The sequence below is a fragment of the Artemia franciscana genome, chromosome 10 (assembly GCF_032884065.1).
Source record: "Artemia franciscana chromosome 10, ASM3288406v1, whole genome shotgun sequence".
NCBI classification, from domain to species: Eukaryota; Metazoa; Arthropoda; class Branchiopoda; order Anostraca; family Artemiidae; genus Artemia; species Artemia franciscana.
In genome coordinates, this window is record NC_088872.1 from 31,378,357 (window position 1) to 31,404,870 (window position 26,514).

The following is a 26,514-nucleotide window of genomic DNA, read 5'->3' on the forward strand; positions in this document are numbered from 1 at the left end:
CATACTCGTAATATTCGTAGATCCCATCATCATCTTCATAAAAACTCGTTACTGGAAACAAACTTGTGGCATTTACATTAACTGTAACACTTCCTTTTGGATTTGTGCGCTGTTGACGTTTCCTTTCCTCTTCTTCTCTAAGGGACAAAAAAAAAAAAACAAATAAGCAGTAAGAAAAAAATTTTAGAAAAAAATTTTCAGGAAAAAAATTTTATGCACACTCCTAAAACCTTCTTTCAAACTCTGATTATAGAAAATGGAAATGGATCAACTGTTTTGGTTGAACAGGTAGATTGCTAGATTCTTGATAAGAATTCTTCTATTTTGCACCTCTTTAGCATACTACGCAATTAGCTACTGTGCATTTGCAACAGTTTCTAGAACGATTAAATAAAATAAAACAAGTTTTTTTTTTAACTGAAAGTAAGGAGCCAGATTAAAACTTAGAACGAACAGAAATTACTCCGTATATGAAAGGGGCTGTTCCATCCGCGGCGTCCCGCTCTTTACGCAAGAGTTTGACTCTTTCTCTCAAATCTACTTTTTAAAACAGTAAAATAATTTAGCGTAAAGAGTGAGGCGTTGAGGAGGGAACAGCTCCTTTTATATACGGAGTAATTTCTGATCGTTTTAAGTTTTAATCTTGCTCCTTACTTTCAGTTAAAATTTTTTTTTTTTTTATTTAAGTTCTGAACGTTTTTGAAATTATGCACGTTTTAATTTTGGCTCACCGCATATGAATAATTAAAAAAAATTTGCAGATTAATTTATTTTTATGACTAAATGGCTTTCTCATAGTTTTGATCGGACGATTTTGAGAAAAAAGAAGTGGGGGAGGAGGAGGCCTTGTTGCCCTCCAACTTTTGGGTTACTTAAAAAGGCAACTAAAACTTTAAATTTTTTACGAAAGTTTTTATTAGTAAAAAATATACACAACTTACGAACTAACTTACGTAACGAACTTCTATATTCGTATGTTTTTATTACGTATATGAGGGGGTTCACCCCCTCGTCAATACCTCGCTCGTTACACTAAAGTTTAAATTTTGTCCCAATTCCTTAAGAATGACCCCTGAATCGCAAAGGCCGTAGAATAAATAGTTGAAATTAATAAAATTAGCTTAGCGTAAAGAGTGAGGTATTACAAGGAGGTGAACCCCTCATATGCACAATAATTTCTGTTCGCTTTAAGTTTTAATGGTGCTCTTTACTTTCAGTTGAAAAAAAAATTTCGTATTTATTTTTTAATTGTTCTTTAAAAAATACTAAAAAATCCTGCCCCCCCCCCTTTATGGAAATTTTTTCCCACATAACAAATTCCTCCATGGAAAGATCCCAATGCATAACCCCCTCCCCTCAACCCCTCCCTCCAACAATAAAATCCCCCTGAAGGCGTCTGTACACTTCCCAATAACGATTACTATGTGTAAACACTGGTCAAAGTTTGTAACTTGCAGCCCCTCCCACGGGGACTGTAGGGGAGTAAGCCGTCCCTAAAACATATTTATTAGGTTTTTCGACTATGCTGAATAAAATAGCTATCTTAGAATTTTGATCCGGTGACTTTGGGAAAAAATGAGCGTGGGAGGGGGCCTACATGCCCTCCAATTTTTAGTCACTTAAAAAGGGCACTAGAACTTTTAATTTCCGTTAGAATGAGCCCTCTCACGACATTCTAGGGCCACTGGATCGGTACGATCACCCCTGGGGGAAAAAAGAAAAAAAAAAAAAACAAATAAACACGCATTGGTGATCTGTCTTGTGGCAAAAAATGCAAAATTCCACATGTTTGTAGGTAGGAGCCTGAAACTTCTACTGTAGGGTTCTCTGATAAATCTGATGGTGAGATTTTCGTTAAGATTCTATGAATTTTAAGGGGTCTTTCCCCTTATTTTCTAAAATAAGGCAAATTTTCTCAGGCTCGTAACTTTTGATGGGCAAGTCTAAATTTTATGAAACTTATATATTTAAATTCAGCATTAAAATGCGATTCTTTTGATGTAACTATTGTCATAAAAATTCCCTTTTTTAGAGTTTCGGTTACTATTGAACCGGGTCGCTCCTTATTGCAGTTCGATAGCACGAACTGTTTGATTCGTATTCATAAAATACCTACAGTTTAAGGGTAAACAGAATGTTTACCTCTCTTCTATTCATTGTGAAAATCATTGAGTATAGTAGGTCTTAAAAGGTGTTATCGAGGAAAACCCTAGCAATGTTACGTGCGGCAGCTAACCTAATACCACAACCTAACCATTTCGAACCTCTGAAAATATGTTGTAAATATGGGTTCAAAGTTGTTATGGAATTTAAAGGAAAGTATAACCAAATTAAAATGACTGGTATTTTAATATATAAAAGCCCGGTAACTATTTCGATGAGAGGTCTCTGCTGATTCTGCTCCCCTTTTGGGTTCTTAAGGCATTCTAGAGCGTACCGACTTCCTCCATCATTCCAAAAGATCTACACTTTCAATTTGATATCAGATACCGTTAATCTGAAATAAATACAGATTGATTGAAAAAATCTTAACCGAGACATTTGGACATAACCAGAGAATATGTTGAAAAAAGAAAAATTATTCAACAAGCTTTGACGATGGAGCATAAGCCCTTTAAGTGGTATTTTTATTGTTTTGTTTATTTGCCCATATTGGGGTAACCTCCTGTGTACTGCTTACCCAGCATTGCTTATTTCCCCCTCAGTTTTTTCTCTTTTTTTTCTTCTTGGCTTTCATTTTCAAGTTTTGTGGTCTATTTATCTTTATTCAATTAATTTCTATCCCGTTAATTTGTTCAATTCCTATGTTTGTTGCCCCCCCCCCGACAATTACGAGTTCTGCTCTCCATTGGGGTGTATCACCATTTGGCTGATGTATTGTGTTGAATTGAGTCAATTCAATCACCAAAACCAAATCTTTACACCGCATCTAGTTTTAGGGATGCTACTGTACTCCGCAAGTAGCTAAATTATTAGTTGTATTTACAAATTTTGTTAAACGAAAGGTAGAAATATCTTGAAAAAGAAATGCAAATATTTTGATAAAACAAATACTAGAATGTTTAATTAGTAATTAAGAATACAAAAAGAATTAACAGTACATAAAGGATTATTGTTGACGTGCTAAAATTCTTCATAATTAAGGTTTATTCCTTCGCTTTAAGTTAACTACTGCACTCTCTTATGAGAAAGCAGCAGAAATCTCCCATCGCAACAGAACGACACCTAGTTTGGCATTAACTGTCCATAATGTCTTAGTGGAATCCCAAAGTTTCACATCCGTCTTTGAGGGATTAGCAGGAAAAACAGTTTTAAAAGTGAAAGTGACAAATGAACTTGGCTCTTTTGGCTGAATGACATTCGGTTCCTTTATAAGGTGTTGATTTTGACCTTTTTGCTTAGATATTAAAAGACTGACAAGAGGCAAAAATTTTGAATTTTTACTCTCGATAGTAATTTTTTCTAATTGAAATCTGACTCACCTTGTCTTAATTATCATCATGGATTTTTCATAAGAGTTTATAAGGTAAAAAAAAAACTGGAAACTATATTGAAACATTTTTCATCTATGTACAACGTCTACCCAGAATGCCTAGAACTTTTTCTGCAAGACAAGATTTAGGAATGTATAGAATTGTCACAGAAATCGACGAATTGGCTAGGTGACAGGTAACTTTTAAACATAATGATATATAGCCTGAATAAAAAAGCAAGACAAAACAAACCGTGCCAATCTTTCATATTCCTCTCGAATTTCTTGAGGGGTTCTTGTCCGTTGAATCACTTGCCATCCTTCAGTTTCTAATCCCTTAACGCCAAGATTGTCATAAATTGCTCGCTTATGTGAGTCACTTAGCACTACAAAATAAACCGATAATTTCAGATATTAGAAGCCAATCTCAATAGAGGATCAATTGGGGAAATTGTTGAATGTGTGAATCTTAACCTATCCCCCTACCCCAGTGAGCAGAGATTTTTACGTGCTTCTCTTTAAAAAATTTCCCAAGAAAGGTGATCGGAGGTGACCTTGAAAGCGAATAAGAATCCCTGAACTCAAAGACTCTCATTATATATAAATATACATATTCTTTTTTAAGCCAAAATTACATCAGTTCACACCTACCTCGCAAACTTTCTAATTGGCAAACACCTAGTAAAGCTAGACTTCGTTACTTGTATATTCACAGCACAAATTAACAAGTATACCAATATGTTTGGAAAACAGGCTGTTTCTACAGTATCAACCATTCCCAATCGAACTGCCTGCACACACGGGGGAAGGATCCTTCCAATACAAGTCCAAAGGATTCCTTCCCATTCCAAGGCCTAAAAATACCATGTTTTAGTATCTACTACTACTACTACTAACAACTTACCAGAGCGCCAAGCCGCCAGAGGCCAACATCGTGAAACTGATTTTGTCCATTGAACTTGTTGCGTGTTGATTATTGTTCGTGGAGCCTGTTGTGGGCTGATTTTTGTTCGTGAAACATGTTGTATGTTTATTTTTCTCTTCATGGAAATTGTACATTGATTTTTCTCCTCATGAAACTGTTTTTTGCTCATGGAACTGGTTGCGTGCTAATTTTTGTTCATAGAACTTTTGGCGTGCTAATTTTTGTTCGTGAAACGTCTTACATGTTGATTTGTTTTTCTTCATGAAACTTTTACACTGATTTTGTCTCAATGTGAAACTGATTTTGTTCATGGAACTTGTCGCTTGCTGATTTTTTTCGGGGAACTTGTTGCTTCCTGATTCGTGTTTGTGAAACTTGTTGCATGTTGCTTTTTTCTTCGTGACACTTGTACATTGATTTTTCTCCTCGTGAAACTGATTTTGATATTGATTCGTGAAACAGACTTGATGGGCATAGGATGACACGGTTGCAGGAATTAAGATGATGCATCATGGAGGGTTGGCTTGCAAAAACATGAAAAACTGGGTTCAATGTATGATTTTATCATGAAAATTTCTGTAAAAATGTCTTAGGTGTTATAATATGTATCACGGGGGTGCCATGGGGCAGCCACATATTGTCATGGTGGCATGAGTTCCTTTGACTAACACTTTCTAGAGCTTAAGTTAAGCTGGGATATGTTAAATGAATTTTTTCGACTGAGTGGGAGTGATGCCTAGCACTCAGTCAAAGAAACGATGTATTTTCATTAAGAACTCTTAGAAGTACCTCTTAATGTTGCTTAAGTTTACCTGAAATAACAAGTTTACCTGAAATAGTTTTTGCTTATATTTTACCCTATATCAAGTTTTTTCACGTTTTGCTTTTCGATTGTCGAGTTTTAACTACTTTTTCTATTTTTTAGTAATACTTCGGCAATTTATTTTTATTAATAATATTTGTATGTACAAAAGTTAGTATTCTTTAGAATTACTGATCCAGGATTAAACTTCAATATATTTCACTAATGCAATTTAAGCATCTTGTAGCCTATGCAAATAGGTATGCTCATTCGAGAATATCCTTAATATATGTGTAAAATTCTGTGTAGTAAAGAGGAAAAGGAAAAACTTTTGATCATGTATGAAGGTGTAGCATATTCTAACCATAATGGTACTCTCACTTTTATTTCATCTCTGATAGAAATCAGATAATACCCTCTATAGCATTACTTAACAGGCAGGTGCATATTAAATGTAAGAACTGTCTAGTAATCAATTTTCCCCATGAATTTCAGTTATCGCAGTCATATGGGAACATGTAATCAATAGCTTAATCGTTCTAGTAAGCGGGACATAGGAATTGTCCGCGTGTGAAATTGCTAATTTCGTATAATTTATTTCCCAAAACCATTAAAAAGGTTTTCATAGTCCAGCTGCCTAGGGCACAGCTCCATTGGATGGATATGACCCTTTCGAATCCTAATGTGGATATTAAATATTTAGAATACAAAGGTTCCCTGAGAAAAACACATTGAAATAAAAATAAACCTCTTAAAGCATTATGTAACACCCGATGTGCACATCGTCATAACGTAACACCCACGTGTACATCCTCCTCAGTTACAAGCGGGGATCGCCACGAAGGCCTGAAGAAACAAGTCACGTGTGAATACGTTATCCTTAACATAGGTAAACATTCCCTTATTACGTAAGAACTTAAGTAATTTTTGAAGAAACTCTTTACTTTAAAATTTAACTTTTTGTCCCAATTCGGAACGACTCCTGATGCAGAATTGGAAGGTTTAATTCGAATAAAAAGCTTTAAGTTGAAAAAAAACGTTTTTTTTTTTATTTAAGTACATTCCAAATCATGTAGAAAACCTACTGCAAAACACTTGAAGAAAAAATGTCCTAGAAAACGTCTTGGGATATGTTGAAATGTCTTTAAAAAACGTCTTGAAGAAAAATGTCTTATAAAACATCTTGGTAAGTCTTGAAATTTCTTGAAGAGAGATGTCTTAAAAATGTCTTGGGATGTCTTGAAACATCTTAAAAAAATATTTTGAAGAAATAACGTCTTTAAAAATTTCCTTCTTAACTAGTGGACTCTAATAAACCCTATTACATAACACCCCAAACCGCATTAGGTAACAAGCAAAAGTAAACAAACATTATTACATAACAACCAAAATAAACCCTCCCTGTTATGTAAAGGACACCTACATCTATTAGAAAACATCTGTTAGAAAAATTCCGGTGGGTAAAGAAGCCTTTAAAGTGTTTCCCTGGCGTTTAAACTTCGTAGGTTTTTTAAAAGAAATTATTTTGTAACAGACACCTGCGTCTTAGAAAACATTCCCTATGACACACATCTGCGTCTTGATGAGGTCACCGTTCAACTTAAGTCATTAAAGGAAGAAAGTAGTAGTGGCTATGTGTCTGCCCAAAAGAAGAGAGGGGATACTACTACTGATTTTCTTTTCCTACGCCAAATTTATCTAGGCTAGGATACCATCCATCCCTATTTCTACCGACCTGGGCGTTAAAACCTCCTAGTACACCATATTTCTACCTGGGACCCTGTCTCTTTGCTCCTGTAACTGTAAGTAAAATTCCTGTGAGTCACTCGTATCTCCGTCAGTCGGCTCAACAGGGGCATATATTACTATAACTGATATCCTAAGCTTTAGTCAGAAAATGAGCAATTAGTATTCTATATTAATACCTTCCCAGCCTATACAAGACTTCGCAACTTCCTAATTCATCATGAGCCCTACTCCATGTCTATGTACCCCATCCTTCCTGCCTGAGTAAAAAAAATTCTACATCGCCTAATTTCATGCTTCCTACCCCTGGGATATGAGTTTTTGAAACTCCTAATAAGTCCAGTTCGAATCGTCTGATCCGTCAGTCAAAATTTCGATACGATAGTCATTTTTTAACGTCTTAACATTCCAAGTTCCAGTTTTCACGTTCTTTAAATCATTGACATTATTTAGGCCTCAGGAAAAGCAATGATCCGGGATACCAGTGCAGGACGGAGATCAATTTATCTTCCTAGGTCTACACCGAAGCGCTTAAGCTGGCTTAGAACGGGACAGCATGAAGTCCATGGGACCTCCGGTATGAATGGAGGCTTTGTGCAATTCTGGGCCCATCTTGGTCACAACGTGATCTCCAGCGATTGGCGATGCTCTTCTATCAACAAGAGGCAAAATCCTGTACAGACAATCCCAAGCCTATTACCTCCAACTTACTATATATTTACGCCTACAAATACTATGCTGCAACGGGGAGGCAACCCATAGTAGATAAATTAGCGAGGAAGAGGTTTTTCAGCCCGAAAACTCCCGTCAAAACAGACCAAGCCCAGATGAATAATCCATTAATCAGAATCCTACGCGAATGCTGTGTCGTTTAATAGGCAATAATTCTCTCGAGGGTGTCATTCCTCAAGTGGACTCCTCAAGTCGAAGGAACCCTTTGCAGAGGCAGTTGTGTATAGATCTGGATCTTATGCCCTGCCGCAGTTTTCCTCCAATAGAGGATCCTCTCACGATAGTGTTCTGCGTCACCATGCAATTTCATCCATTACTGGGAGAAGGTTTGTAACTCATGGGGTGTGTGGACATGCCGGTGGGCCCTGTTGAGTTCACGGTTGAGGGGCCTTCTTCCTCATCCTCCTGTATTTATAACCCCGGGGGTGCCCCAGTTTCAATTATGGACCCCCAGTGACAAGGTCCCCCTTTGTCCGTGCCTCCAACGAAAGGTACCCCACACATATGTAGAGCGTTCTACTATCGCCACCTAGGGACACGTCGAGTGACCTATGGGAGGCCCCTAAAGAGCAGTAGAGTCATAAAGTTTTTTTTTTCTTTTTTGGGGGGTATATTACATTATGTTTGGAAAAAACTTATGTGATGAATTCCTTTACATTATGTGTAGGCCAAATTACATGTGAAAGAATGGTTCGTTAAAAATGACTGAAGTGATTGGACAAATGCATACCCATAGAATGGGAACCTGACGAAAAATAAAAAATAAAAAAATAGTTGTAGCTTTAGACTATCAGAAAACAGGCAATAGCACAAATTCATGAGGACTGAAGAACAAATATTTAGCCCCCCCCCCCCATCGAAGAAAGATTCAAAGTCCTCTTAACTATTCCAGAAATTTCAAGTCAATCCCAAAGGAGTGACAGAGAACAGGATAGACTAATGAAAACTATGCATAAAATTGGTCACCATATTAATTAAACAAACCGACACTATGCACAATGAGAAACACTTAATATGCTTCAGGTATCCGTTAAATGACATTACACAATCGTGTCTATATAACATTACATGTTATTCAGATGATATTCAAAAACATATTCAATTGCACAAGATTAATGGTTGGCATGGGAATTACGAACACTTGCCAATTCTATTGGTAGAAAATATCTTTGAAGAGAGAGGAGGAATTTTTCAAAGGGGGAGATAGCAGCAGCTAATTTTTTTAAATGTTATTGTTGAACTTAAATAATAAAAAGCATAGATTTACAAGTTTTTGTACTTCATACAAAATAGTGTCAGTGAATGCATTTTTAATGACATAAGCTTTCAAGAAACGTTTAAAGGTTTCATGTCAACTTCAAGCATATAAAGGTAAAGATCCTTGAGAACCTTTGCTGGCGCATGGGGCGTCGAGTCGACAATTAAGTTGTGGGGCCTTTTTTATAGGGACAAGCAGCAAACCCATGGGCCACACTTGCTGCAGCGTGGATCGATCCAAGGGCCCTGCATTGCCAAGCAGAACATGAATTAACTGTAGTGCAACTGGTGGCTTCAAGCTGATAGAGTAGCATTTTTTTTTCTTGCACAAGCAAAAGATTGTATTTCACTTGACAGACCGATATGAATTTCAGTTATCAGAGAGCTTGATTAATGAAGCTTGCACAATACCAAACTACTGAACGTCTTGGCCAATAGCAAAATCCACAAAATTTTTAACTATCTCACTGAATTCAGGAGCTGCGCAAATTTTACAATGACCGCATTTACTGCCAGCTTCAATTAACTTGAAATTGATTTTTTCCAGATTTCTGAAATCCTTGCGATCAAGTTCTGGCTTTAAAAGGTCAGGGTCTGCTTTGCTTCGACGAGCATGTTCAGATAGTTTTTTCCCTAACTGAAAGGGAATTACGAAATCGTCCTCTGCATGCAAGATCAGAATGGGTGATGTTACCTGAACAATGTGGGCTTCGCTGTTAAATATTATGCCCGCATCGTGAGCTCCACGGAGAAAAAAATGTTCAAAGAAGGGCATGTAACGATACAGAAGTAGTAGTGGATGGTGTCGAGCTGCCTCTGACAGACTATTGAAAGGAGATTCTAGAATGAGACCCGTGGGACATCTCTTATCCTGGCACAATTCTGCAGCTAAACGAGTCCCAACACCGGTGCCGAGGGAATGTCCCCAGATGAACAACGGTGCATTGCCTTTCCTTTCTTCAACAAAACGAACGACAAAGTGAGCATCTGCTACAACGGTATCTTCTGTGATGTCTACAGTGGAACTATCAGCGTAGCCACGATAATCAAAAGAAACAATATGATAGTCCAAGTTTTGAAGAATCCAGTATAGTTTGAATCGGACCATGTTAGCGCGAGAGCCGGATGCACCGTGAAGATAAATAAACACCGGATGACCTGAGTTTAAAGGTAGGTCTTTACCTTGTGAAGAAATGGATTTTGGAGGAACATACCAAGCCCCTACCTCCATTCCTCCTTGAGTGGGTATTCTCAATGATAAAGCCCCTTCCAGACCAAGCTTAGTATGATGAGACAGGTCTATTGGTCGTGGCCACCTAAAGAACGGCAGAAAGACCAATTTCCTTGTTAGTTTTGTAGAGAATCTTACCAAAAGAGGGAGAGATATGTACAGAGATATGAAACCAGTTAGGAATGGCAAAACATACAACATAGTCTCTATTGTCCTTTTCAAAAACACTCATACAGTTAAGAAAATGCATCATAGTACCAGAGCACAAGAATGAATTCGCTAAGCAAATTTATTACATAAAAGTAGTCAAATATTTTGCCATAAAAAAAAATTCCAAGAATAAACTACTGAATATAACCCAAATTTAAATGCAATTTTTAAAACTACGATGCAAATGTTGAAAACGTTAGAAACATAATTTTAGAAACGTCTTAACCACATGACGTCACCAATAAAAATACCAACAATATCCGAAAGCAAGTTTGGATAGTTTGAAAGCATCAAATACTTTCTATAGCTTTTCTAGTCACCTTTCCGAAACCGGTCCGGAAACAATTTGAATGTCCAGAAAAGACAGGTCGTTTGTACCTAAAAAAAATCTCACGTAATTTTAATAAACATGGTTGACATCATAAGACAAACTGCGACTTGGATGTGGATAAAAAACCACGTAACTTGCTTGTTTTTAGTTTACAATTTTGACGTAGGAGTTTTCGACAGATTAGTAATCCCATCGAAGTACATACAAGAACGAAAGACTTGGGTTACTTAACTCAAAACTTATTTAACTTTCATTGCAATACAAACTTTTCGATAGGTCAAAGAGTTCGTGATCGCTAACTGTAAGTAAAGAGCGACCCACTCCAACAACAATCAAAATAAAATAAAATTAAATTTTGGTTGCAATATGTTCATCAGAAGAACCTGAGCTTGGCGATTCAAACTATAAATTCAAGAAGTTCAAAGTTATTCATCAAGAGATATCATCATAAAAAAGTTTGTATAACTTTAGAAAAAGGTGAAAAACACACTCAAAAAAGGATGGCGATACAGATGAAATTAATATTGCCAGATTAAGCATGTCCAACAGCCCTGTATCAGAAGTTTCGAGTCCCTGCTTGGAAAAACATGGAATTCTGTATATAGCCTACAAACTCAATTTTCTTCGACAATTTGCTGTTTTGAAAGTTTTCATTGCTTTAGCTTCTTTATTGTGTTTATGATAGAAAGACTGTGCAGTGTCCGTGCTTATGTACAATGATGATTATTGTTAAGTAGGTCCCGACCGATATATCGGCCTACAGATATTATTGGGTCGATATGAAGGTCAGTGTTATTATCGGAGATCGGAAAAAAATCGGTTATCGGCCGATATATATATATATATATATATATATATATATATAATATATATATATATATATATATATAAATATCTATATATATAAAAATAAGTTGTCTGTGTGTGGATCTGTGGATGTGTGGATCAGGTGACGTCATGTTTCGGCTGACGTCATGAAATTAGTTGCCATCATTTTTGCTTTGAAGGTGACGTCATTCAAGTTATATAAGACACATGTTCGCCGTCATGTTTCGGCTGACGTCATGAAATTAGTTGCCATCATTTTTGCTTTGAAGGCGTGACGTCATTCAAGTTATATAAGACGTATGTTCGCGTAGAATTCTATTAATGCTTAAGTTTATAATGACTGATGAAGATGCTCAAAGAGTCTATGCCAAAAAACTTGCTGCTGATAGAGAAAGTCAGAAAAGAAAGCGTGCCGAGGAACAACCAGAGCAACGCGAAAGCAGACTTGCTGCTAAAAGAGAAAGTGAAAAAAGAAGGCGTACCGAGGAACTACTAGAGCAACGCAGAAGCAGACTTGCTGCTAAAAGAGAAAGTGAAAAAAGAAGGCGTGCCGAGGAACTACTAGAGCAACGCAGAAGCAGACTTGCTGCTAAAAGAGAAAGTGAAAAAAGAAGGCGTGCCGAGGAATCAAAAGACCAGCAGGGAAACAGGCTTGAGGCTGATAGAGAAAGAAAGAACAGAAAGCATGCCGAGGAACTACCAGAGCAACGCAGAAGCAGACTTGCTGCTAAAAGAGAAAGTGAAAAAAGAAGGCGTGCCGAGGAACTACTAGAGCAACGCAGAAGCAGACTTGCTGCTAAAAGAGAAAGTGAAAAAAGAAGGCGTGCCGAGGAATCAAAAGACCAGCAGGGAAACAGGCTTGCTGCTGATAGAGAAAGTAAGAAAAGAAAGCGTGCCGAGGAATCAGAGCAATCTGAAAGTTATCGCCTGGCATTCAGGTACAACCCAGTCGATGATTATAGCTTGAGTAGATGTGTTCAAATCGGGACAATGTCTAAAATTTGTCCCTATTGCAAGGCCTTGAAATTCAATGGTGAAACAATGGGAATGTGTTGCGCCTCAGGAAAAGTTAAACTTCCTCTATTGGCTGCACCACCAGAGCCATTGAAGACTTTCCTTACTGGAACTACGTCAGAATCTAAGCGTTTTTTGTCAAAAATCAGACAATACAACTCATGTTTCCAAATGACGTCGTTTGGAGCCCAAATCAAAAATCCAGATCAATTTATGTCTACTTTCAAAGTAAAAGGGCAAATTTATCATAAAGCAGGGTCCCTTCTACCATTCTCAGGCGAGAATCATAAATTTTTACAATTGTACTTCATCAGTGATAGAAATTCTGAATTGAATGCACGTTGCGAAATTTCTCCCAACGTTGAAAGGACAATCGTTTCCCAATTGCAACACCTTTTCCACGAAAATAATAAGTTAGTGCGTCTGTTCAAAACAGCCATCGATTTGATGCCTACTGATACTCATAAAATTGTTATTTCCGCTGACAAAACGCCTCCTGGCCAACATGTGCGTAGATACAATGCTCCGACTATCGACGAACTGGCAATCGTTATGGTCGGTGATCAGTTTTTACCTCGAGATATTATTCTACATAAGCGAAACGCTCAGTTGTTAAGAATTGCTGAAACTCATCGATGCTACGATGCCCTACAATATCCTATCATTTTTTGGGATGGAGCCGACGGCTATCACTTTAATATTAAATTGATGAATCCAGCCACTAACAAAGAAATGAATAAGAAATGCAGTGCAATGCATTATTATTCCTATAGACTAATGATTCGGCAGGATGAAGAAAATTATATTTTAAAATGCCGTGAATTGTTTCACCAATTTATGTTTGATATGTATGCTAAAATTGAATCAGAACGTTTGCTATATATCCGCCTGAATCAGACCAAGCTCCGCTCTGAACAATACATTCATTTGCGAGATGCAGTTATAAATGACGGTAATACCACAAACGTTGGAAGATTAACAATTTTACCTTCGTCATATGTTGGCAGTCCCCGTCATATGCATGAATATGCTCAAGATGCTATTGCGTATGTTCGTCTCTATGGTCGTCCAGATTTATTTATTACATTTACATGTAATCAATCTTGGGACGAGATACTGCAGCTTTTATTTCAAGGACAATCGGCGGTTCATAGGCATGACATTACGGCACGTGTCTTCCGGCAAAAGTTGAAATCACTGATAAACTACCTTGTAAAACATGAAGTGTTTGGGTCAGTGCGATGCTGGATGTACTCAGTGGAATGGCAAAAACGAGGTTTGCCACACGCACATATACTAATCTGGCTACATAAAAAAATTACTTCAAACGAAATTGATGATGTGATTTCCGCTGAAATACCTGATAAAAATGTCGATAAGGGGTTACATGATATTATTGTAAAAAATATGATACATGGACCTTGCGGTGCACTGAACGAAAATTCACCATGCATGGCCAAAGGAAGGTGCACAAAGCAATATCCTCGACTTTTAGTACCCAAAACAATTACTGGCAATGATGGTTACCCACAATATAGAAGAAGATCTACTGAAGATGGCGGTAAAACAGCAATAATAAAGAAGCGTAACGGTACCACCATCGAAGTAGATAACCAGTGGGTTGTTCCATATTCCCCTTTATTATCAAAAACATTTAATGCACACATAAACGTTGAATACTGTAACTCCGTAAAGGCAATCAAATACATATGTAAATACGTCAACAAAGGCAGTGACATGGCAGTTTTTGGCTTGCAGTCCGAAATCAAAGATTTCGATGAAATCGTAGAATATCAGGCTGGAAGATACATAAGCAGTAATGAAGCTGTTTGGCGAATTCTTTCATTTCCGATACATGAACGTAGTCCAGCTGTTGTTCACTTAGCGGTACATTTACAGAATGGTCAACGTGTTTATTTCACGGAAACCAACGTGCAACAAAGAGTCCTGAATCCACCGGATACAACATTAACAGCTTTTTTTTCGCTTTGCAAAAATGATTCTTTTGCAAAAAAACTGCTGTATACTGAAGTGCCTTCGTATTACACGTGGAATACTAAAAATAAAGTATTTGAACGTCGAAAACAGGGTAAGTCAGTCGACGGCCAACCTACCATCTTCAAAGATACCACGATAGGAAGACTCTACACCGTTCACCCCAATCAACATGAATGCTTCTTTCTACGCCTGCTTTTGGTGAATGTACCCAGTCCGACATCCTTTGAGTATTTGAGGACTGTAAATGGTACTATACATGACACTTACCGTAGTGCATGCCAAGCTCTGAATTTATTGGAGAATGACCAACACTGGGATAACTGCATCAATGACGCGTGCGAAACGTCAACCCCAAGTCAAATTCGTGCATTGTTTGGCATCATTTTAACAACTTGCTCTCCATCAGCTCCTACAGATTTATGGGAAAAATTTAAGTAAAAAATGTCCGAAGATATACTTCATCGAAAACAGTTAGAGACGTCAGACATGACTTTTGATTTTACACCAGAAATTTATAACTACACTTTAGTTGTTATAGAAGATTTTTGCATAAGTATGGCAAACAAACCTCTTCAGGGTTTGGGAATGCCTTCACCTAACCGTATCGCTGCTGTTTCGACATGTGTAGAATTGGATCGTGAACAAAGTTACAGTACGAGTGATCTATTGTCGTATGTACAAAATAACATTTCCAAGTTAACGTCGGAACAAAAAGACATTTATGATACGATAATGCATTGTGTCGATAACAACGTTGGAGAAATTTTCTTTTTGGATGCGCCAGGAGGTACTGGTAAAACGTTTGTGATAAAACTGATTCTGGCATCAATTCGATCTAAAAATGATATAGCGTTGGCAATTGCGTCGTCCGGAATAGCCGCAACATTGCTGCCTGGTGGAAGAACTGCTCATTCCGCTTTGAAATTGCCTCTGAACTTGCATTCTACAGAAACTCCCACGTGCAATATTTCCAAATCATCTGGGATGGGTAAAGTATTGCAGCAATGCAAACTTATTATTTGGGATGAGTGCACAATGGCACACAAAAAAATCGCTCGAGGCTCTGGATCAATGCTTGAAAGATTTGCGAGGGAAGTCGAAACCCTTTGGCAGCACCTTAATATTGCTTGCGGGAGATTTCAGGCAAACATTACCTATAATACCTAGATCAACTCCTGCAGACGAAATGAATGCTTGCCTGAAAAATTCTAATTTATGGGCACACGTAAAAACATTAAAATTAACTACAAATATGCGTGTCCGATTGCAAAACGATGACTCTGGTCAAACATTTTCAGATCAATTGCTGGCAATGGGAAACGGAAAGCTCCCAGTAGACTCAATTTCAGGACGTATACAACTACCTGCTGATTTCTGTAATTTAGTGACGTCCAAAAATGAATTGATTGAAAAAGTATTTCCGAATATTCTAAAAAATTATAAAAATAATAAATGGCTAAGTGAAAGAGCGATTCTCGCACCCAAAAATATAGACGTCCACGAAATCAACAATATTGTTTTGACCAAGATTCAAGACCAGGCAGTCCTTTACAAGTCAGTCGACACAGTTTTGGAACCAAATGAAGCGGTTAATTATCCATCTGAATTTTTAAATTCCATAGATCTTTCAGGGTTTCCACCACACGTGCTACAACTAAAAATAGGCGTACCAATAATATTGTTACGTAACATAAACCCACCAAAGCTTTGCAATGGCACTCGACTTGCCGTAAAAAAAACAATGGAAAACCTAATAGAGGCCACAATCCTGACAGGGCCTTTTGAGGGTGAGACTGTTCTTATTCCTCGCATTCCCATGATTCCAACAGATCTGCCTTTTCAATTTAAAAGATTGCAATTCCCAATTCGATTAGCATTTGCAATCACCATTAACAAAGCTCAAGGTCAATCATTAGAAAAATGTGGTATTGATCTTAATACTGATTGTTTTTCCCAGGGACAATTGTACGCTGCATGTTCGAGGGTCGGTAAACCTGACAATCTATTTATATGCAGCGAGAATTGGACAGCGAAGAATGTTGTATATTCGCAAGTTTTACGCAGTTAATTTGTATTTCGGAACCAAATGAAGCGGTTAATTATCCATCTGAATTTTTAAATTCCATAGATCCTTCAGGGTGTCCACCACACCTGCTACAACTAAAAATAGGCGTACCAATAATACTTTTAAGAAATATCAACCCACCAAAGCTTTGCAATGGCACGCGACTTGCCGTAAAAAAAAAACAATGGAAAACCTAATAGATGCCACAATCTTGACAGGGCCTTATGAGGGTGAGGCTGTTCTTATTCCTCGCATTCCCATGATTCCAACGGATCTGCTTTTTCAATTTAAAAGATTGCAATTCCCAATTCGATTAGCATTTGCAACCACCATCAACAAAGCTCAAGGGCAATCACTAGAAAAATGCGGTATAGATCTTAATACAGATTGCTTTACCAATGTACAATTGTATGTTGCATCTTTGAGGGTCGGTAAACCTGACAATCTATTTATACGCACAGACAATGGGACAGCGAAGACTGTTGTATATTCACAAGTTTTACGTAGTTAATTTGTATTGTATCTATCTATCTATCTATCTATATAAAAACGAGTTGTGTGTATGCATGTTTGTTTGTTTGTAAAAAGAGCGTTTGCATATGACGTCATTATTAGTACATACGGCTTTGTATATGGACAGACAATGGGAAAGCCAAGAATGTTGTATATTCGCAATTTTTACGTAGTTTGAAACACATATATAAATCTATCTATATTCACAGGTGGGACACAGGGACACAACTACAATGGCGCGTAACTAATATGGCGCGTAACTAATATGGCGCGTAACGACTTACGCGCGCGGGGGGGCTTGGGGGGGGGCGCGAAGCGCCCCCACCAACTAGGTGTTGTATGTACACCAACTAGGTATACATATATATATATATATATATATATATATATATATATATATATTATATATATATATATATATATATATATATATAATATATATATATATATATATATATATATATATATATATATATATATATATATATATATATATATACTAGCTGTTGGGGTGGCGCTTCGGGCCATCCCAACACCTAGTTGGTGGGGGCGCTTCGGGCCATCCCAACACCTAGTTGGTGGGGGCGCTCCGCCCCCTCCCAAGCCCCCCCGCGCGCGTAAGTCGTTACGCGCCATTGTTGTTGTGTCCCTGTGTACCACCTGGGTATATATATATATATATATATATATATATATATATATATATATATATATATATATATATATATATATATATATATATATATATATATATATATATATATATTTATGTATAATATATATATATATATATATATATATATATATATATATATATATATATATATATATATATATATATATACATATATATATATATATATATATATATATATATATATATATATATATATATATATATATTATATATATATATTATACATAAATATATATATATATATATATATATATATATATATATATATATATATATATATATATATATGTTTTTAACTACGTAAAACTTGCGAATATACAACATTCTTTGCTGTCCCATTGTCTGTGTGCATATAAATAGATTGTGAGGTTTACCGACTCTTGAACATGCAACATATAATGGTCCATGGGAAAACAATCCGTATTCAGATCTATACCTCATGATTCTAATGATTGCCCTTGAGCTTTGTTGATGGTGATTGCTAATCGACCATTCCCTGTGTCGCCGTCGTCATTTATATATCCCCTTGTGCCCCCCGGCGTCCCCGTTGTAGTTGTGTCCCTGTGTCCCGGTCGTCATTTATATTCCCTGTGTCCCGGTCGTCATTTGTGTCCCGGTGTCCCAGTCTGTAATTTCTGTTTGAGTGTCCCGGTCGTCATTTATATTCCCCGTGTCCCGGTCTGTATATACATTCGTTTTTGAATTGGTCTTTTTTTAGTTTTTAGTTTTTTACCTTTTTTTAGTTTTTTTTTTAGTTATACCTCATGATTCTAATGATTGCCCTTGAGCTTTGTTGATGGTGATTGCTAATCGAACATTCCCTGTTCCCTCTGTGCCCCCCGGCGTCCCGGTCGTCATTTGTGTCCCGTTGTCCCGGTCTGTATATACATTCGTTTTTGAATTGGTATATGATGAAATAAATTTTTGTTTTTTTTTCCTTTTTATTTTTTTTTTTGGTTTTTACCTTTTTGTAGTCTTTTTAGTTTTTTTTCTTTTTCTTTTTATTTTTTTTGTAGTTTTTACCTTTTTAGTTTTTTTGTATTTTTATTTTTATTTTTTTAGTTTTGTTTTTCTCCTTCATTTTTCAGTTTTTTCCCTTTTTTTCTTTTTTTTTCTTTTTTAGTTCTTTTTATTTTTTTATTAGTTTTTTTCTTTTTAGTTTTTTGTAGTTTTTACCTTTTTTAGTTTTTTTTTAGTTTTTTACCTTTTTTTAGTTTTTTTTATTTTTTTAGTTTTTTCTTTTTAGTTTTTTTTTTGTAGTTTCTCAGACCTAGAACCTGGAACATAACGCGTTACCAACTCAGCTACTTCGGGTTTGAATGCATTCGTTTTTGAATTGGTATATGATGAAATAAATTTTTCGTTTTTAGTTTTTCTTTCTTTTTTTTAGTTTTTTTGTAGTTTTTACCTTTTTTAGTTTTTTTTTCTTCTTTTGTATTCAGGGTTCGAAACTGGAACCTCTCGGACCTACAACCTGAAACATAACGCTCTACCAATATTAGTTACGCGCCATTGTATTTGTGTCCCTGTGTCTTTTAGTTTTATTTTTGGTTTTTACCTTTTTTTTAGCTTTTTTAGTTTTTTTTCTTTTTTCTTTTTAGTTTTTTAGTTTTTTTTCTTTTTCAGTTTTTAGTTTTTTTTAGTTTTTTATTAGGTTTTAGTTTTTCTTTCTTTTTGGTTTTTTTTTTTAGTTTGTCCGCATTTGTCTGCGTACTGGACGATCTTGTCGACGCATTCTTTTTATCCCTCCTCCAAACTCAAAACTATAGCTGTATTCCAGTATCCGGTGTGCCTAGCTTGGATTCGTCGTCGAAGACACCATATCATATGTATGTAAAGTAAAGTTTTCACATTAATATGTGAATGATTAAAATTCAAAGTCCCGCTATTGAAATTAGGGTTTCCAATAATCAATTTCAATAAATATATTGGGTCTATGAAATAAACTGCTGGATATAAGCTTGATACTATCTCTTATATTTTCTAGTTATGGCTCACACAATTTCATCATTGTTCATTGTAGGATTACTTTTTGTCATAAAACTTCTAAGATCTTCTCCAAAACCCAAGGGAATCCAGGGAGTATTGATTGAATAACCTCGCTGTTGAGTTTTTGCATCACCACATACGAACTCTAATGCTCTAGAATGCATAGATAGACAGATATTTATTTATATGAATAAACCATCAATAGTTAAAACAGAGAGCAAATACATAATCAAACTCCCTGACTCCTGCGAGGCTGTGAGACCGAGAATGCAAGGAGAAAGAGAGAAAAAACGCAGAAAAGGAGTAAAAAATCCCCCCCCCCAATAAAAAAACCCCACAAGTAACACACTAAAAAGTAAAATGACATGCAGCCGCCCTCAACTGACTATTCGGCGAAAACCGAGCCAGAACGAGGTGCCCTGCATATTAAACAGTATACCTCAAAATTCTGACTTGGCACAGAGACATCAACTGCATGTTGGCATGAAAAAAAAAATCCAGAAATTGAAGGTGTTTTTACAATTTTTCTGAAGGGACCAAACGAGTGATTTTTTTCACCTGACACAGGTAGAGGATACAAGGCGGCATGAAAAGCAATCAGGGGTTTAAATTTTGATCTAACTAATGGACTGAAGGACTGAATGAAATTCGGATGCTATAAGAGTTACAAAGGTTGTATGTAGAATGTTCAGATGGACTAGTTCTGAGGGCCACTGGAACTTTACCATGTAACTGAAGAAAAACGAAAGACACACATGATAGATTATAGAGTGACTTCAAGTCAAACAGATGTTTATTTCAAGGATAAGGTTCCTCACTTTATTATAAACCTTACAGAGTAGTATCAGAAGGGAAGAAACAGTTAGCATCCATAGTAAGGTAATAGGAGACGTAAGACTGAATTAAACAGTGCTGTCATTGCTTCAAAAAAAGAATTTGAATCTAACCAGAAGAAATGTGTTTGACCTTTTTATGGCACTTGGTATTTACCAAGTTTCTGAAACGGATAGTTCGGAAAAATTAGGAAAAATTAGGTATTTTTAACTTACGAACGGGCGATCGGATCTTAATGAAATTTGATATTTAGAAGGATACCGTGTCTCAGAGCTCTTATTCTAAATCCCGGCCGGATCCGGTGACATTGAGGGGAGTTGGAGGGGGAAACCTGAAATCTTGGAAAACGTTTAGAGTGGAGGGATCGGGATGAAACTTGGTGGGGAAAATAAGCACAAGTTCTAGATATGTGATTGACGTAACTGGAACGGACCCGCTCTCTTTGGGGGAGTTGGGGGGGGTTAATTTGGAAAAATTAGAAAAATGAGGTATTTTTAACTTACGAACGAGTGATTGGATCTTATGAAATTTGGTATTTAGAAGGACGTCATAGCTCAGACCTCTTGTTAAAATCCTGACCAGATCCAGTGTCATTGGAGGGGGAGTTGGGGGGGGACTGGAAATCTTGCAAAACGCTTAGAGTGGAGAGATCAGGATGAAACTTGGTGGAAGAATAAGCACAAGTTTTAGATATGTGATTGACGTAACCGGACTGAATACGCTCTCTTTGAGGGAGTTGGTGGGGGGGGGGGGGGGGGTAAACGGACAAATTAGAAAAATTGAGGTATTTTTAACTTACGAACGGGTGACCGGATCTTAATGAAATTTGATATTTACAGGGAATTGATGTCTCAGAGCTCTTATTTTAAATCCTGACCAGATCTGTTTACATTAGGGGGAGTTGGAGCGGTAAAGCAGAAATCTCGGAAAACGCTTAGAGTGGAGAGATCGGGATGAAAATTGGTGGGTAGAATTAGCAAATGTCGTAGATACGTGATTGACGTGACCAGACTGGATCGGCTCTCTTTGGGGGAGTTAGGGGGTCCCGTGCTTTGGCGAGTTCGGTGCTTCTGGACGTGCTAGGACGATAAAAATTGGTAGGCGTGTCAGGGACCTGCACAGATTGACTTGATAAAGTTGTTTTCCCCGATTCGACCATCTGGCGGGCTGAAGAGGGAGGAAAAATAAAAAAATGAGGTGTTTTTAACACAGGAATGGGTGATCGGATCTTAATGAATTTTGATATTTAGAAGGACCTCGTGTCTCAGAGCTCTTATTTTAAATCCTGACGGGTATTAAGACTCTGATTTTCCTTTTAAATCAGTCTATTGATTCCTACAATTTTGCTAGAGTTCATGCCATATGAGCTCTTGGCTCTTCCGACCTCGTCACAAGTGCCATATGAGCTCTTAGCTCTTGTTAAGAATCCTAAGGCTCCTTTACATCTTTATTTTGATTGACCAATACGATGCCTGAAGGAGAGGTTTTTATCAGGAAGCATACTGAGGAACTGGACAAACACATTACTAAGTATACTGAGAGAATTCTGAATAGTTCGAGGGAAGTCTGAAAAATTTGGGAGAAAATCAGGAAGCTCGACTGTTTGGGCCCTCGGCCCTGATATCTGCTATCAGATAAATGTCCTTTTTTGTAACCTAAATCGAGTCCCACATTGAGACTCTCTTCTTCAACCGTCTCCCGCTTACTCTAAAATTCTGTGTAATCTTTCTTTTGGCCTCTCCTTGGTAAATTCTCGCAGTCTCGCTAATTAGCTAACTTAAAAAAAGATTGTCTGGTGGTGATCATGGTATAGCCAAAAACTATGGTTTCACGATTATCCACGAGGGGGATAGGAAAGGAGAGAACAGACAATTTATTTGGAGTAGTGAGCGCTCGGAAGGTCACGTTCTAAGGTTTATGATTGGGTCTCTGCTTTGCGTCCTTCATGCACCAAGCGGAGGTCTGGTTGTGTTTTACTTGAGTATTTTTTGTGAGCTTGATCTGTAAACAGTCAGTTTTTTCATCTTTTTTTTTTACCTATGCTTCCGTTATCAGTTACTCGACTAGGTAATGAACTCTTTTCCTAGATAGAGAGAGAGAGAGTTAAGAGTTTTTGGAGTGTATGAAAAAGGTCCTATACTATTTTAAGATGTTGTTCCAGAGGGAAGATAAGATTTTGGGAAGGAGTATTTTGTGGCACCAGGAGCCAAATATTGTGGCACTTGCTCCCCATAGATAGTGTACTTGGAATAGCCATATCTGTCATAGTTGGGGACACCTTACAGCACAATTACCATTGAGGGCAGAAGTTGTAGAAGTCTGTATTCCATCACAGTTAGTCCGTGAGAGACCGTGGACCACGACGCCTGCGCTAGTGGCATCAGTATTTACACTGATGGTGCTAGAGAAGAAATACTGGCAGCAGCCGTTGCCTGTTTACTGATATAGACTTAGCATCATTTAGGGACAGATCATCTTGGAACTATAGGGTTACTCTCTCAAACCAACAGGGTGAGACAGGTGACACAGAAGAATGCAGACTGTTGGTTTTTTTTTTCGTAATGTTAGCCATAAAACATGTAAGATCAGTTGAGAATAGAACTGGCCCTGGAACTGAGCCTTGAGGCACACCAAAATCAACCTAAGAGTATGAGCGGGAAAGAGAATCCAATGAAATAGCCTTCCAGACAAATCGAAATCAAATCAAGAGCTAGCATTCCGTCTTATACCATTATGTGATATCTAAGAGACGGGAATTTTGCGGGTCAAGGAATTTGAAGCTCGTTTTAACTTACAATAGAAACGCGAAAACTCACAATAAAACAGTTTTACCGGTGTAATTTTAAGTTTTCTCGCGTTTAAATCGATAAGTTGAATGTCACCGGATCCGGCCGGGATTTAGAATAAGAGCTCTGAGACACGGTATCCTTCTAAATATCAAATTTCATTAAGATCCGATCGCCCGTTCGTAAGTTAAAAATACCTAATTTTTCCTAGTTTTTCCGAACTATCCGTTTCAGAAACTTGGTAAATACCAAGTGCCATAAAAAGGTCAAACACATTTCTTCTGGTTAGATTCAAATTCTTTTTTTGAAGCAATGACAGCACTGTTTAATTCAGTCTTACGTCTCCTATTACCTTACTATGGATGCTAACTGTTTCTTCCCTTCTGATACTACTCTGTAAGGTTTATAATAAAGTGAGGAACCTTATCCTTGAAATAAACATCTGTTTGACTTGAAGTCACTCTATAATCTATCATGTGTGTCTTTCGTTTTTCTTCAGTTACATGGTAAAGTTCCAGCGGCCCTCAGAACTAGTCCATCTGAACATTCTACATACAACCTTTGTAACTCTTATAGCATCCGAATTTCATTCAGTCCTTCAGTCCATTAGTTAGATCAAAATTTAAACCCCTGATTGCTTTTCATGCTGCCTTGTATCCTCTACCTGTGTCAGGTGAAAAAAATCACTCGTTTGGTCCCTTCAGAAAAATTGTAAAAACACCTTCAATTTCTGGATTTTTTTTTTCATGCCAACATGCAGTTGATGTCTCTGTGCCAAGTCAGAACTGTGAGGTATTCTGTTTAATGTGCAGGGCACCTCGTTCTGGCTCGGTTTTCGCCGAATAGTCAGTTGAGGGCGGCTGCATGTCATTTTACTTTTTAGTGTGTTACTTGTGGGGTTTTTTATTGGGGGGGGGGGATTTTTTACTCCTTTTCTGCGTTTTTTCTCTCTCTTTCTCCTTGCATTCTCGGTCTCACAGCCTCGCAGGAGCCAGGGAGTTTGATTATGTATTTGCTCTCTGTTTTAACTATTGATGGTTTATTCATATAAATAAATATCTGTCTATCTATGCATTCCAGAGCATTAGAGTTCGTATGTGGTGATGCAAAAACTCAACAGCGAGGTTATTCAATCAATACTCCCTGGATTCCCTTGGGTTTTGGAGAAGATCTTAGAAGTTTTATGACAAAAAGTAATCCTACAATGAAAAATGATGAAATTGTGTGAGCCATAACTAGAAAATATAAGAGATAGTATCAAGCTTATATCCAGCAGTTTATTTCATAGAGGGGAGGCCAAAATTCAAATAAACATAGAAAATAAATAACCTTACTTACCTTAGATCCTCCTGTGCCTCCAAAGGCACTTAGGTAAGAAGAGTCACTAGTCACCTCTCATTGATGTGCCTCCCTTCCCCAAACGTCTTCCTAGTCGGTTTAAAGTGAGGTATTGGGATTTTGCAGATCAGTTTGGCAGCTCTGTATTATTGTGCTTTTGAGATATCCTCTCTTACTGAAGCCACATGGCTGCCACAGAAAAACAATCTTGGGAAGTCGTGTTTCAGTCATGCGAATCACGTTCCCAAGATTCCTCCACTTTCTGTACTTGATGAGTTAGATTATCAGAGGTTCAAATTTCTTTTGCTCCATTTAATATTTCTTACTTTTTGCATTGAATGGATGTTGACCATGCATCTTAACTATAAATTTTTCGACCTTATGAGATTATGTTCTAATTGTTTCCATGTTTCTGAGCTATAACGGAGTATGGAGAGGACATTGTTGTTGAAACCCAGCAAAATATTTGACAAAAGAGGCAAGTGTGTAGGAAATTGTAAAAACCTAGACACATTTCAAATATATGAACTGCCTGACCCTCCCTCCTATCCCTCTGGATTCTACTTTTAAAAATCCCTTAAACTGTGGCTTAGGGATAAAATACTTACAAATTTCAACATAGTAGAATACAAAAGGAGAACATAAAGCTTACCTTCATATGCTTTTTTGGTTTTGTTAAATAGTACTTCAGCCTGTTTTTTCCTTTCAATAGGGTGTTTATCTGGATGATAAATTCGACTTAGCTTCCTGTAAGCATTTGTAATATCTTCCTGACTGGCCTGGAAAAGTTTGCAATTGTACACTAACACTTTTCTTTTTAAAACAAGATTAGCGGTATCTGCTGGTTGATGACATTTTCAATTTCATAGAGAGTAGCATTGGAACAGATTTTTACCAGTAATCAATTTATAAAAAAAAGCTTTAAAACATAATTTTTCAAAGAAAAGTAAAGGCCATATTAAAACCTAAGACAAGCAGAAGTAAAGTTTACATGATAATCAAAACTTAAAGTGATCAAAAATCACCACCAATTAATAAATGAGAACAATCACAAAAAAAAAAAAAAAAAAACTATATACCACATCAAAGGTAATGATAGCAAACACTGCTAGAGATGAAAAAATGAATTTTAACATGAAAAGAAATTAATAGGAATAATTAAATGGGAATCAAAACGAACAAAAATTAGTCCAACCAAGGAGTAGGACCCTTGCCCAATAAACCTTCTAAAGATCAGGGCATCATTTGCACCTCAACAAAACTGATTGAGTTTTGTGTAATTTGCTTTTTATTTCTCATAATATCAACAGCACCACAAGAGCATAATGATATCACAAAACTAACAAAGCGTAAAAAGTAATGGGTGCTACCCCTCTCCCTCCTTCTGAAACTCTCTAAACGGTTCAAAGTGTAATTTGTTTTTTATTAAAAATTATATACATTTCGAACAACGTGTCTTTTACTTGTCAAAACATTGACGAAAACTATAAAAGTAACCCAGAATACTGAAAACACCTCAAGAAAGGAAACTGATTCCTTAATACACAATAGTATTATTTCCTGAAAGTCTCATCAACTTCTGATTTTTCTATCTTGTAATTATATAAGAAAAAATGTCTAAAATATACTCTGATTTCAGTAAAGCACAAATAATGTTCCTGCTTTGATAAGATTTAGGAGGTGGTAGACCTAGTCCTGTTTGTCGAAATTTCTGTTTGTTTCAAGGTTGGCTGGATTATTCATTTT

General features: G+C 36.9%; 2 protein-coding genes across 2 annotated transcripts in view; both read right to left on the minus strand.

Annotated features, from left to right (window-relative positions):
* LOC136032070 (dnaJ homolog subfamily C member 11-like) overlaps positions 1–26,514 on the minus strand; it is a 92,962-nt gene that overhangs the window by 47,355 nt on the left and 19,093 nt on the right. Inside the window, exons 2-4 of the mRNA XM_065712193.1 lie at positions 25,421–25,547; positions 3,726–3,858; positions 6–137 (exon numbers count right to left, since the gene is read on the minus strand). Of these exons, the coding sequence (XP_065568265.1) occupies positions 6–137; positions 3,726–3,858; positions 25,421–25,547 (392 nt within the window). The remainder of the gene's footprint in view (positions 1–5; positions 138–3,725; positions 3,859–25,420; positions 25,548–26,514) is intronic.
* On the minus strand, positions 3,886–11,502 carry LOC136032071 (lysophosphatidylserine lipase ABHD12-like). The gene has a single exon (XM_065712194.1). It carries the CDS (start codon positions 10,364–10,366, stop codon positions 9,350–9,352), a length of 1,017 nt encoding a protein of 338 aa, XP_065568266.1. The 5' UTR covers positions 10,367–11,502; the 3' UTR covers positions 3,886–9,349.

Excerpts from the sequence above, each read along its gene's own strand:
- LOC136032071 (XM_065712194.1), bottom strand. The coding sequence starts at position 10,366 with ATGTTGTATGTTTTGCCATTCCTAACTGGTTTCATATCTCTGTACATA.